The following is a 14,384-nucleotide window of genomic DNA, read 5'->3' as shown; positions in this document are numbered from 1 at the left end:
CTTGATCTAGGGGGGCACCTGGGATGCCCCTGCAGCCGATCGCTGGGCCAGGGGGGGCCTGTATGCTCCCCGGCAGACCTGGAAGCGGACTGGAAGTAGTTCCAGTTCACTTCTGGGTTGGCTGCCGAGCACCTTGGAGAGCGCGCCGCGCTGCTGCGGGTTGCCCCATCTGTCCCAGCACCACAGTGATCACAAGCTGCGCCTGCTACCTCAAGGTACGTAGAAAAAACTTTTAAAAGCTGTGCCTGTGTCTGAATCGCTGATTCACTGAATCAGCATTGAATGGTCAGATTCAAATTCAGCCAAATCGAATCAGGGACAGTGGTCCAAATCAACGGATCAAATCACTGTCCCCAATTCAGGCTGAATCCAAATCCAAATTGAACAGGGTCTCCTTCACACACCCCTAGTTTGTATCAGCAGTGAAATCATGGACAATGTGGTATTTAAATGATGGCAGGTTTTATTTTAGTTCTCTCTTTGGGTTGTTTGCAAACTCAGGCACAGCATTAACTTCTAGCCCATCTGCTTTCTGAAGCTTAACTTTGCAAACATAATGGCCAGGTTGAGACTTCTTAAATGAAAGCTTAGTTCTTGAAGCAGAAGCTGGCAGGCTTTAGAGAAACTACCCATTGGCTGAGCTCCTGCAAGCAAGACCGACTACAGAAAGTCATTACAGACAGTTCTCAGAGCAGCCAGTCACCTGAGCAGTATTCTGCTCCTGCTCAGCAGATTCAGACCATACTTGTGGACTTTCCTCTTTTGAGTCCATATCATCCCTGTTGTGGTGCTCCATAATGACAAACCAATTACTGGAGCAGTGGTTGGAGATTCATCTGTTCGCTACCTTTCTACTCACAGAGGACACGGCGATCTTCTGTAACATGGCTATAAAGAGAGAACAGAGAGACAAGATATTAAATGGGTGAATACACTGTGGTCATTTTTTATTACAAGAGTAACACCTTATTGTCCCCTTTTTATCTATCACATGGAGGAACATACTATAAGGAGAGAAACATCTTGATTTTATTAACATATTTGTTCTGTTTCCATTCCTAGATACAGCTGTATTTTCCATTTGCCACTGATGACTAGGTAGACCAATAACTGAAATCAGCAGAGACTTTTAGGAGGTGTGGCAGAAATAACTGCAACCCTCCCTTCCTGAAACACTGAATGAGGTAACTGTTTTGAGGGAGTTTAACAAGGCTCATCCCACTTTCCCTCCCTCAAGCTCCTTACATTACAGTGATTGTGTTTCAGCTAAGAGGAACCAGGGATCAGATTCTCTTTGCTACTGCCTGCCTTCAGCAGAGGGGATCAACAGTGTTCCCTCTACTGTTCCCACAGTAACTAATGGCCCAGATACGATATTGGATTGAGAAACAAATCCAGGTCTTTGACAAGAAAATACTATGTTCAGACAGGCACTGTTTTCTCAATTTAATTTTTTTATTTTGGTAGAACACTCAGTTGCACTGGTTGTAAGGCAGCTTTCCCCATGCACAGATCTGCATTCTCAAGTTGGCATTCAAATACTGCTAAAATAGAAAATTTTGAGCGAGAGAGAAAGAGAGGAAGAGAGAGAGAGAGAGAGAGAACAATGGAGCTTAAATTCTAATTGATGTAAGCCTAGAAATCTTGACAAATTGCTTCCATGCTAGGTTTTATTCACCCTTGTGATTTTATTGGACCCTCTCAATCTGCCATTGGGAATCTCAGAAGCATAATTTACAGCTCTGCTGATTGGTTTAGTCAGTCATTCAGCACCTTCCCAGTCCTTCGTCTCCAATGTCACATTAAATCACAGACTTGGGTATTAGCGTGAGGCCAAGCCTGTTTGATTTTTCAGCAAGTCCAATTAACTTTATTTTATACTGACTGCCTTGCTGGTCTGAGCTGCTGCCAGTACCCGCCTGTGCACCAGGAAGAAAGCAGAAGGCCCCTCACTGACGCTTTTGTTCATTTGCATTTTAAATGCAAATTATTTTAGTCATAATTTATTCCTATAAATACTGGCATTTGGCTTGTTGCTGACAAGCTAAAAAAAAAAGAAGGAATGAACCCAGGCACCTTCCACCTTCTGTTAATCTCATCAGCAACAAAGGAGCCCCATGGAACCTGAGCACATACATAGTACAGGCCTTCCCTAGAAGGCACAAATCCAAGATACAGAAAAGTGTCACCATAACATCATTCAGTTGAATGATGGGAGGGTGGGAAATCAATACCCTTTCTATTTTTAATAAGCAACTCAGAAAAGTGGTTTTTATGACCTGTTAGACAGCACATCATATTGAAAACAGCCTCCCACTGGCTCCCCCACGCTGAGCAACACATCACATACATGTCACGTGATGCTTCTGCAGTAGGGTGTGTGATGTGACTTCATGTTAGCTTCATGCTATTAGGCTCTGGAGCAAAAGTAAAAGAAACGCTGCATTCATGAGTAAGCCCATAAACATAAGGTAGGCAAAGAACAAAGGGGGGGGGGAAATCAATGACAGGTCAGTGAGTGACACTTAAGCCAGGTGTGATTACATTTAACGTTAATTGTTAGGGAGATAGAAGTTGAGATGCACTGAACAATGGTTAGGCCATCGTCTATCCAGCCACTCGGAGCATCTATGTTATAACCCAGAAGTGTTAGAAAAAAAAGAGTTTACAAATAGATAATAATTGCCCCACTATACCATATTTCATCCAAACTCTCTCATGATGATTTATGATGTAAGCAAGTATTTTTATACAGCTGTCTTCAAATGTATTACTGTCCCCTTCATTGAAGGGATGCTTTTTTTGTTGGTTAGGCATACGATTACCAAGGTGGATAGATAACAGTCTCTGTAGAACATGACAGCATTGCTAATGTTAATGACAAAGTGTGAACAACCCCGTGTTTGGTTATAGCTCCTATTATCATGCCTATCTTTCCTGAGAGTCCTTTCTTTCAACTTATTCTGTATTTTGGCCATTGGTGATAACTAAGCAATAAGTAATTCAATTACTTGGACTAGCAACAGCGAGTCTTTTAATCCAATAACTAACTGCCTAAAACAATCAAAATAAATGTTGGATGTTTTATTTTTAATTTTGTGATTTGTTTAGTAAAGATTTAATTATCCAAGCCAAGGACTGAATTAAGTGGCAAGCATGGATATATCAAGCTCCAGATGGTATGAAAGAGGCAGGGCTTTTCAGGTTCTGGAGCTGGGATGGCAGTTGCTGACTCACTGCATCAGGAATGTCTTTTTGACCTTGAGGATAAAAGGAGGTGGAAGTGCCAATTTGATCCTAGGGAACCTGACCTTTGGATGGATAAGCCATTGCAAGGAAATGCCGGAAGAAGCCAAACCAGAGGAGAAAGTTTAGGGCAACGTTTACAATTTTGCTGTGGCTCTGACAGTTCCCAATAAAGTCAAGAAAAAATTATTCTACAATTAATGAGCCAGAGACTCAGCTTCTGTAATAGCCTGCTATAGCTGCACTTGACCTATGCTATGTTAATTTACACTGGCCAAAGAACGGGCCTGCTGCGAGGAGATCTTGATCAGAGCACACTTGTTTACAGATAGGCAAAGCTGACTTACAAGTGAGTACACTAGGGCAGAGCAATTAGGTGATAAGTCCAAGGTCCTGCGTGGAATCCAAGGATCCTTGATCACACTGGTTTGGCACACCAACTCCTTGGAGCATGCAGGATTTGTTGATTACTTTGAATTAATTACCTCAAAAGCAATCTGGTTAGCAAGATGAAGGTATATCTCTCCGAAATGCCAAAAATTGGCATAATATTAGGGTTTTTTGTGTGTATTGCTACAATAATCAGCAAAATATGCAGCAAGGCACATCTCCCTGGAACCACAGTTCTCAAGCCAAAGTCTCTGTTGGCTCCAGAACTGGGTCTGGAAAGGGGTTTCCTTCTAAGCTTTTCAAACAAAGGTTTGGCAAAAAAGTTTAAACGATTGCAATTTTTGACTGTGCTCAAACCAGGACTGTAGCTGGGAGCTTTCTTGACAGGCTTAGCAGAGGCCAAAGCCTGAAAGTATAGTAGAAAATGAATTTCCCAGTAGACAGACCATGTGAACAAAGAAGAGACATATTGGCAGCGTGGTATGCGTAGCTTCTACCGATGCTACCCAGGAAACATTCTGAGGATATGTCAGTCTTCAGAGAACTTGCTCCTAAATCAGTTTGATAGGAGTGAGGGCATCCCTTGTTTTCCATTAGGCCTTGTATGTGTTTTGTGCTCCACTAGGACAAACCTGTCCGCCACCTGTATGAAAAAGAGTGGTATGCATGGCTTCAAGTCAGAAGTGACTCTGCAAGTCACTTTTTATATCACTGCAGTACCTTCCACCCTGTGTACCTACACCAATGCCCTAAAGCTGGTGCAAAATGCTCATTGGGCAAACGAGACTTTTCAAAAAAGTATGTGCAGCTGTAGCAAGTATGAAAACAATTGAGCTGGAAGCCATGTTGTGCCCTACATTACTGAAAGGGACACTGCCATGAAATACCTGAATAGGTTTTAAGCCTGAGCTTATGGGGGCTGATGCAGACACAGGCCAAAATACCTTTTCTTGACAGCCTTTATGAATGGGATACCCACCCCTTAGGGTTGCCAACTCTGACTGAAGCAACTCTGGGAGATTTTTTTTCCCGAACATGACGTAATGTTATTAATGGTACTGTTCAACCTGTTCACAGTATCTATTTTCCAAATTCCTTTCAATAGTCACCGATTCCAATTCCAGTAGACTCCCAGCTAATCAAGGAGGGTTGGCAACCCTACCACTCTGAGGCTCCTATTCTTGCCTTCAAATTCCTCCACAACATCGGCCGTAATCCCTACAAAAAATCAGTTCTAATGTCTCTGGACTCTTAGATGTTCCACTTTTCCCAGTTCTCCCACAAGTGCTGTCTCCATGCACAGTAAAGCAATAGAAGCCCAAGTTAGAATGTGGCTAAGGAAGTATTAAAGGGTAGAGCGAGCTGGGTCAATTCATCTAGCAATGGGTGCATCTACATGTGCCCCTACGATGCCATTGTAACAGCCGTTACTGTGCCATGCCCATGGCATACGGTTATTTTTAGCTACGCTATATTTAGCTGCATGGTTATTTTTAGATGCCTGTGGCTACGATGATGTTGTTGTGGCATCCTGGTTTTTGTCTGCCAACGCTATGACAATGTAGCATCTCGTGTAGACATGTGCACTGAAAACTCTTAGTATCCTTCATATGCTTTACATCCAATAAGCTGTTTACAGTAAATTAGCTGCACCAGCCTGGTGGTAATTGGTGAGTTACCACTTATTTCATAATGGTCCCACTTTAGGGTGATTGAACTGTTGATTTTGCCCCACTTAGAGCCTACATAAAGACTATATACAACAATAATTTGCACAAAAGTCTATACACAAATTTATAAGGATGTTCAACTATATGTTAAGTTTGACATTACAACTAGGGCTACCAATGCACCTCACACAAATATTTTCCTGGGCCTCTACACTTTTCTGAAGGCGACTTCTCATTTTTCTAGGATAGCCAGACATCTGATATAATAAGAGAGCATTCTCTGCTCTCTCTATATACTACCCATCTGTAGATCATTCTCAACCTGTGTGTATTTCTCTCTCCAATTACTTGCCATTTTTCTATACAACATGTAAAAGTTTGACATCTTAGGAAAATATGAATGGCAATGCTAGAGTGTCAGTGAGAGATTCTGCTGCATCAGAAGGATGGATGCAGACGATATGTGATCAGAGGTAACAATCAACTGCTGGCATCTTTGAGGCTTACAGTCACGCTAAACTATGTGAATGTGATGTGCGCAGGAGGTGATGCCAGTAGGCAAGATGCTAAACTAGCCACAGCAACCATGAAGAGATCAATTCCCTCCTCAAAATAGCAGTCATGCCTCACTCTGTACAGAATCAGGTGATGACATGATGACTGCAATGATAATGGATATAAATACTTCATAACATCAGCTCACTGTGAAAGCAAGACATCAATAAGATGTGGCAGAAACAACCAAGCAGATGAGGAGAAAACCCACACATTTTCCTTTATTTTTAGGAAAGCTCCCACAATACTGTTTTGTGTACATGTATCCAAATACCTGTGAGCAGTCCCCAACAAGAGATAGCTCATGAAATGATTAGTCTTGACTATTTAACCCCGTATTCTGTTCTGGTCCAAACCCTGCATCCAGCTTTCCAGGTGTCAGTACATGACAACTGCTCCTAAACGTGTAAAGAAATACAACTTAATCAACAAAATCCTCCAGCCACTCCACTGGCTCTTTGCTCATTTTGGATGCAATTTAAAATTGTCCTCCTTGTCTTGAAACTCTCTGGGAACTTACTCTTGCCAGAGTCAAAGACCTTGTCCCACTTTTTTAACACTTGCCTTTTTTTGTCCATTCCAAGATCTCATCAAAGTTGATGCTTCTATTTTGCAGCTTCTGCCATCTGGCAAGTTTCTCTGGGCATCTTTGCCTGCATAATTCTCCATACCTTTAGAAATCTTACCCAGAAATCCACTTTTACACTTTTGATACTGTCTTACTTTGCTTTCCTATTTTATTCTTTAGCTGTGCCATGTGTTATTTGTAACAGCAACTATATTAATTCTGCAAAATTTTTGGTAACGCGACAAACAATACAATTTATTCTATTACTAGTAATAGTCCTCAACAATTGAAAGGGTGGTTGAAGTGAAGCCAAATATGAGCGAGCACCCCCAAAACGATTTTGAAAACAAAAAAGGTACAAAATGTGGAGTTAAACCCAAGACTCTGAGTGATGTGTGGTCCTGCACTAGCAGCTGAATAGACCAGTCAGGAAGCAGCAGGACCCAGGAGGGTACTTGCCTTCTTGGGTGCCATGTCTCCAGCCACTCTCTTCCTGCTCTGCTCCCACTCCTAACCAATTCTAGTAAAGCTTTCATCTTTCACTGCACTCAGCTCTGGAGCATGGGAAAGAGATATGGCCTGAATCGAGCTCTTGCCAGGAGTAGAAGCATCCCCGTCCCGAATTCAGTAGTCCCTTTGTCAGCGTTGCCATCTCCAGCACAAACCCCCTACCCATATTTAGCATTCTGGGCTGGCTCCCAAACCAAACACACCAATATCCAACAGATTCATCTCTAACCCACAACAGCACCTTGCACTAGCTGCCCCATTACAAAACACCCATTACCCCTTTCCCGGACATACAATCCAGTAACAGCCTCACCCAAACTAGGCACATTTCTTGCTACAAACTCAATGACCAGGCAGAAAAACATGGCATTTCAGTTCATCGCAGCAAGATACCTATGTTAGCTTCTGGGTTCCAGATGATAAAAACTTTTGCTGTACTGGCTTCAATCATTTATTGCTGTTTTACTTTCCATCATTAAAAGAAGAGATGGAAGGATTTTAGGATAATATATACAAGACAAAAAAATTAGCATAATGGAAGCTTTTAGTGCGTTGATTTAAAAACCCTGAATCTCAAGGAAGACGCACTGTATTCCTTTTTTGATACACTGAATAATGATTCCCTCAATGTCCAATGCAAAGAACGCACACTGTCTGTGTCACTGGTGGCATAAGTGAGGTCAAAGAGAAAGGAAAGAGACCTGTCTTTTTTGTACCACCATTGGTGAAAAAAAGAATGTGCTGAGAGGAGTGTATTCAGGAGTCCTGATGCACAGCGATAGTTGCATCGATTCAGGTAGTGCATTCAGTAAGGCCCTAATGTAAGAAAACATCACTAGAAAAAGAAACTAATCAACCATGTATTGATGCAACAGAGAATGAAAACTGATCCCTGTGACTTTAGTAGTGCTGATACTGCAATGCCAGGGAGAAGAGAGGTGTAGTGGATTAGTTGCTAAACACTCGCAAGCTTTTAATTTTTAATTTCCCCCCTTAACTAATTCTCTCAATCACAGGACCCTAATATTATACTTCTGGAAAATAATAATTCAATTAAGAGATGAACAGGGATTTGAACAGACTGCTTTATCTTTATTTAAGATACACAGAATAGTAGCTGCTTTCTACTTTTGGAGTTACAATGCCCACATACCTTTATCTACAAGTGAATTCTGCCAGTACCATCTGTCCTTTACGGGAAAATTGATATGCTAATATTTAAATATTTTCCATACCACAAAAGTGCACAAAAAGTAAAAAAGAAAACAAAAACACATCCTTCTGAACACCTGAAAATTTGAGTTATCTACATCAGTGGCCTCCAAACTTTTTTGATAGCGCACCCATATCAGTAAAAAATTTTTGAGCATGCACCCCCAATATATGTATATTTATATAAACAGAAATAGAAATAGAAGTTCTAATATTTTCTTCCCGCACTCCAATGGATTGTCTTACGCACCCCATTTTGGAGACCACTGATCTACATCACCAAAACCACAGCCCAGTTAAGCGTCTTGCTGACTGCTTATAAGAGTAAATGAGGGGTGTACTCAAAGCCCTGGGTTTGGTAGTGTGGCATTATAGTGTACTCCACTTGTACACATCCCATGGTGCCAGTCCCAATATTTTGCCTACTGCCTACATTACAACACATATCAGTTATCTGCACCCTGGTTAAGTGCATAAACCACTTGCGTGCACAGCATCTTTCAAGCCCATCATCAACTTTGTAACATGTTTATCTGCATAAGAGTTGGTACCGGAAAAGGGAAAGGGGAAGCAGCTGTCTAAGGATTGGTACTGGAAATCTTGGAAATGATGAGAGCCAGCAAATTTCAGGTCTAATACCTCCACTCATTTTCAAGTCTTCCAATAGTAGCCCTAAAACCATCATAAGCCCTGAAAATGAAGGGAGCTAATCAGTTTGGGAGCTGTTAATACCACAGGACCATGGATGAATGTTTTGATTACGCTTGGATATGTGCAGAGCCAATTTTTCAGTCCTAAGGCTACGCATGCACTCTTATATCAAGTACACTATATTGCTGCTGCTTATGGAGGCATACAGATCCAATACTAGTTTGCCCTAAATTCTTAAGGAAAAAGGCAGAAAACTCCATTCTGATGGATCCATTCCATTCAACAAAGATATGGAGTGTCCCTTTGTTACCAAAGGGTCTAAGAGAGGCTGTGTTTATTGCTGACTCTGAAAAAGGACATCACTTTAACGAATGAGATTTAGTGCCTCCTGCCTGGCTGGCCTAGACCATGGGCACGGCCTGAATTAAGCTAAAGCCAACTTTACTTCTGACTGAGCCTCTAGGCAGAGGTCTATGCACTTTACCCAAAACACTTTAAAGTCACAACTTTAGTTCATTTGGCTTAACCTCTATGGGCAAACCCTAATGCATCCTGAGCTGCTTGGCTGCCACACCATCCCAAGCAAAACAAACTATCCTGGCAAAAATGCAGTTTTGCTGGTATAACTGGTGTTATGTTTAGAAACGTTAAATTGGGCCTTATACCAGGTGTTAGTTTTAAGACTAAGCCACAGTTACTCTGGGTCCCAACACTGGACCTACCCCATTAGTTTCTGCCAGCACAGGTTTGTCAGTCGGGGTACGAAGAGGAATGATCTCTGACAGATACAGGTCTGTTGTCAGAAGCTATCCTGGCATAACTGCAAGTTCACTGGAATAGCTTACTTAGCTCAGCGTGGATGGGTAACGAAGGAAGAAGGCTTTGCTGGTCAGCTTCACCGAGGTATGCGACTGTCTACGGAGCAAAGACCTACTTTACGGCAGCCTGACCGCACAAGTCCTCCTCCTCCTCTAGTTAGTTAGGGAAGCAGAAAAAAGCAGTTTCTTTTATCTCCTTGCAAGGAAATTAGACATAGTCAATAATACAAAGGCTTTACTGGTAACAGCTTTGCCAGCATGGCTCTACTGAAAAATCCCCCAAAGGTGCTTTTCTGTCACTATAGCTTTAGCCACACCCGGTAGGGAAGAAAGGGGACTACTGGCATAACTGTAGAAATTAAGAATGTACATTTTTTCACACTCCCTTGCCAGCCTAACGTTGTGCAGACCTGTTCTCAAATCAAAGCCATTTAGCTGGAGATAGCATTTTTATCCTGGGCTAAGCTCAACGTTTATTTTCTTCTTCCCAGAGTTTCTGATGAGGCCGTTCTTGACAATAAAATAACACTGAACAGTAGCTATATTTCTTCAAGAGTTGTGTCTGTTTATATTCCTTTATATGCTCTTATATGCTGCTTATTTGCACTTGGGGAGAGATGTTTGCTTTCAACAATGAGAATACACAGGGGAACTGATAAAAATACTACAGCCGTATCCTGACAGTGGTAGTGGCCCCTTTGAGTGTTTTTAGAGACAGAGAAAGTAATATTCTGTGGCTTCCAAAACGTATTGTTGTCCCTGCTCCAAGAGGATAAGCATGGGAGAAGATGGGAGCTGGCTGAATGATCCACCTTCAGCTCAGAAAGTCACAGTACACTGCAGTACCTCAAATGAGAATCCCTTTTACAAAACTGGTGCATGGAAGGGCTGGTCTGATTTTACTCTAGGGTATGGAAGAGGTCTGCATAGATAGGGATCCCCTGAACAGCAATGGTTATTAACTTAATGCTACAAGCGCTGAGCACTAAGCACTCTCTTTCACTGCTAACCATATGCAAGATGGCTATAAAAGCTAGGTTTTATATTGAATTATGCTGCTGGTCTTCTTCCAGCTGTTAATACAAGAATGATTTATCATGCACAAAAGTAGAACTACACATGTCCACAAGAAACTCTATCCTACACTTAAGTTAATTATCCCAGCACACCTAAAAGGCAAAACTAGTGCATTTCCTGAGATCCTTTGGCAAGAATTTGCTCTTATATCAGCAAAAAGGCTGGGAAGTACAATAGGCTTATAACCTCATTGACTACTGAGTCACGACTGCGGTCTTCCTTCTGCATTCTCATTCATCAAATGCTCATATTGCTTTAAGGAACTCTGGCTCTAGTGCATTTTGGCTGGATGCTAATCAGGTAATGTATGACCACAGTATTTATATTTTACTGGTGGGCTAGAGCTGGAAATAACATATTCAGCTGGGACAAGAGAGTCTGTTTATTTCCGTGGAAGGAGGAATGGCTGCAATTTATTCAGCTGTATAATAAAGAAAATAATTCAGCCAAACACAAACAGTTTTTTACTCAAATTGTGTGTAATGGATTGATCTATCCAAGTGCTTTTATCACATCCATCATCATATAATCTGAGTACCTACAATTACATTATGATGTTCCTAAACAGTCTCCTACAGTTTATTAGAGTCACTGCTAAAAATCTATTCATTTATACCACTGAATATAAAGAATCAATGCTCTGAATGAGGCCCAGGAGGACAGACAAACATCCTAATGAGGAGATGTTTTTCAAAAAGCAGATCCTACAAACTGGCTACCATGAATTATAGCAAAAATCTTCTGCTTACAAAGAAATATGATTTCCTCTACCACCTGTAATTTTTACTTCACTAACACTCTGAGACGATCCTTGCCTCTTTTGATTGGACTAAAGTGATTTCATCAACCAAATTCCTGCCAGAGTTTATGCTTTCATTTATCATCTACCTTCTTTTCAGTTGCTATTCAACTATATATCTACCCCTGTAACAGCTCTCTCCCTCCAGTTCTTGGCTTCCTGATTTTTATACTCCCTGTTTAATTTGGTACAGCCTCCATCATACCCACTTCTTCCTCAAAAACTTCCTACTCTGATCTCACCAAGCCATGCATGTTTCTGGCCTTTGGGCCCATCACACTTCCTTCCCATCCTTAGACTACAAGCAGCTTGAGGAAGGGGGACTTTGTCTATCACATTTTCCAGACACATAAATATAAAAGTAGTATAACAAGGAAACTAAATTTAAAAGATGTACTTGCTTTATAGTATATGTATAGAAAAGGATAATAAAGGTCATTGCCAAATATGTGCCCCTGAGGTGCTGTGTACAGAATATCTAAACACAATGCACAAAGGATTTGAAAAAAGGACAGGATAGAAATGCACTGGCCCAGGGGTAGGCAAAATCCAGCCCACAGGCCAGATGTGGCCTGCCAGGCCATTGTATCTGGCCTGCGGGGCCCCTAAAACATTTAGAAAATATGTATTAATCTGCCTCTGGCTGCCTGTCATGCAGCCCTAATTGCCTTGGTACTGCACTTCTCCTCTCTCTCAGTATTTCTATCCTTTCTTTCTTTCAGTTAAGTCAATAGTTTTAAACCCCTCCAACTGCTGGGAAGACAAAAGCTGTGGCACTATCACAGGTGTGTAGCTTGAACCTTTCAGAGACTGCAAAATGGCTCCCTGTTGAAAGTGAAAACAAACAAACAAACAAAAAAAAATCAGGAGAAAGCAGTCATTTCCAACTTCATACCTGAAGTGATCAGGATTATCACAAAGATTCAAGTCATATTGGGTCTGTGCATTAGAATGATTTGATTTTCCATGCTATTTGTCAATTATAGCAGGTAGATGCTTAATACAGCACATCAGAAAAGGCTATTCAAGGTACTTCCACTTATGGACTGCAGTGCACTTTCACTTCTGTATGCTTCAGATAACCCATAAACAAGAGCAGCAAATTGATCTATTAACATCTTCCAGTAAAAAACAAAATCCCTAATCTTAAAACAGCCTCACTCCCCAGCTGCCTTAACAAGTCAATTACGATTCAGTTTGCACAGCTGGCAATGGTTGCAGGTGGCCAAAAAACACATTATAAAGGTGGCTACTTACTACACTGCAAATTAATATAGAGGAGATTGTACAGAGATATTCTTTGAAAGCTAGTAATGCAAGTGCTCAGAGACAGCTGTTGGCTATAAACACAGGTTTCATTACACAATCTTGTCAAATTTAATACATTAGTAGTAGCCATACATACAATCCACTATCCCATTCATATGAACATAGCTTTTTAAAGATGCTTTCATATACTTCACTCAGTGAATAATTATGGGTGTCCATTAAACTAACAGTCCATTCATGTGTCCCGAGAATTTACTGGGAAAAGTGGACACATCTCTAGGGTACAATTCCAACAATTCAGGAGTCATATTTTTTATTTTAGGATCAGTTTGAATAATATGTGTATTTTTAATTATTAAGAATGAAGGAGTTAGCTGACCTGATATTTACTGTGTTTCCACAATAAAGACACCGACTACAGAAAAAACACCTACAACAGCTCACTTTAATAAGGACCTGCATTTTGGCAAGCATTTCAAGCACATCCAGAAGTCCAACAAATAACTGTAATAATGAAACATTTGTAAGGAGATGGGGTAACCACACAGGTGTTGTAGCTTTTATTCCCATTAAAACAATGATAGAACATCATATATAAATAAGTATAACAAAAGACATCTCTCAAAGTAAGAAATAGGCAATTGTGCAACATAATACATTTGCAATGTATTGCACGTTAAATACTGAAGCTGCTTCAATCTATTGAATGGTTAAAGCCATCAAAACACTGATATCTCATTTTTTTCATACCTTTTTGCCAATAATTTGTATGCCTGATTTATGCAAAGTAATAGCTGTCTATTGGCTGTTGTACATACAACATCACTCAGCTGCTTTGCCAGTCTGACCTCAGAGATTCAGATTCCACTGAAGTTAGAAAGGTCAAGCTGCAGCATTCCCACATCATATAGAGAAAATATAGTAGAAACTGATGAGGAAAGATGCATGAACTGGTACCAAGACAAATATTCCCTTGATGGAGTTTACACCTTTGACTTTTCTTTCGGAAACAACTTCAATATTTAGCACACAATACTCATTAAGGCATTATGCTGCATAAGTGCCTTTTGCTTAGTCGGAGATGTATGCATGGTTATAATTTGCCAGGCCTCCAGAGGACCTGAGGCATAATGTGCTAAATACAAACACACGACCCTGTGCAGTGATCAGATAAAAAGTCTCCTGAGTGCTTTCTCCTTGCTCCAACACTGGTGCTACACCTACCACAATTATGTCAAACATCCCAATACATGGGCTTCTTGTAAAATGTCACCTTACCACTGCACCAACCAGGTAGTGATGGTCCCCAACAAAAAATCAACACAATCCCAAAAACATGGGGAAAGGCACTCACTACCCCAGGATTTCCCACTGCAGTGTTGCTGGGGCAGCCATCATTTAGAGCAGGGTTGCCCAGCTTCTACCTGCCCAGCGCTGTACGCCACATGGACTCACCTCCGCCCCCAGGCACCACTCCTGCCGCAGCAGGCAGATGGGCCAAGTCCCTGCACAACATGCACCCTCCTGAGGCAGGACTGAGGTATTGCCCCCCCCCTTTTTTCTGACTCCCCCCAACTCACCCCTAGCTCCCAGCTGCACTACCCCTCAGGACAGGTCAT

General features: G+C 41.3%; 1 protein-coding gene across 4 annotated transcripts in view; it reads right to left on the bottom strand.

Annotated features, from left to right (window-relative positions):
- Window positions 1–14,384, bottom strand: part of PRDM10 (PR/SET domain 10) — a 79,217-nt gene that overhangs the window by 58,624 nt on the left and 6,209 nt on the right. For 2 of the 4 annotated variants that reach the window (XM_019509317.1, XM_019509334.1), the window contains exons 2-3: window positions 2,351–2,417; window positions 704–888 (exon numbers count right to left, since the gene is read on the bottom strand). In XM_019509317.1, the coding sequence (XP_019364862.1) occupies window positions 704–796 (93 nt within the window). In that variant the 5' untranslated portion in view covers window positions 797–888; window positions 2,351–2,417. The remainder of the gene's footprint in view (window positions 1–703; window positions 889–2,350; window positions 2,418–14,384) is intronic. The other 2 variants (XM_019509319.1, XM_019509325.1) reach the window with 1 other exon arrangement.

This window comes from Gavialis gangeticus, unplaced genomic scaffold, assembly GCF_001723915.1.
Source record: "Gavialis gangeticus isolate Ggan-Ray unplaced genomic scaffold, GavGan_comp1, whole genome shotgun sequence".
Taxonomy (NCBI): Eukaryota; Metazoa; Chordata; order Crocodylia; family Gavialidae; genus Gavialis; species Gavialis gangeticus.
The sequence above is the reverse complement of the archived record's forward strand: the minus strand, read 5'-3'. Positions and strand labels throughout refer to the sequence as shown.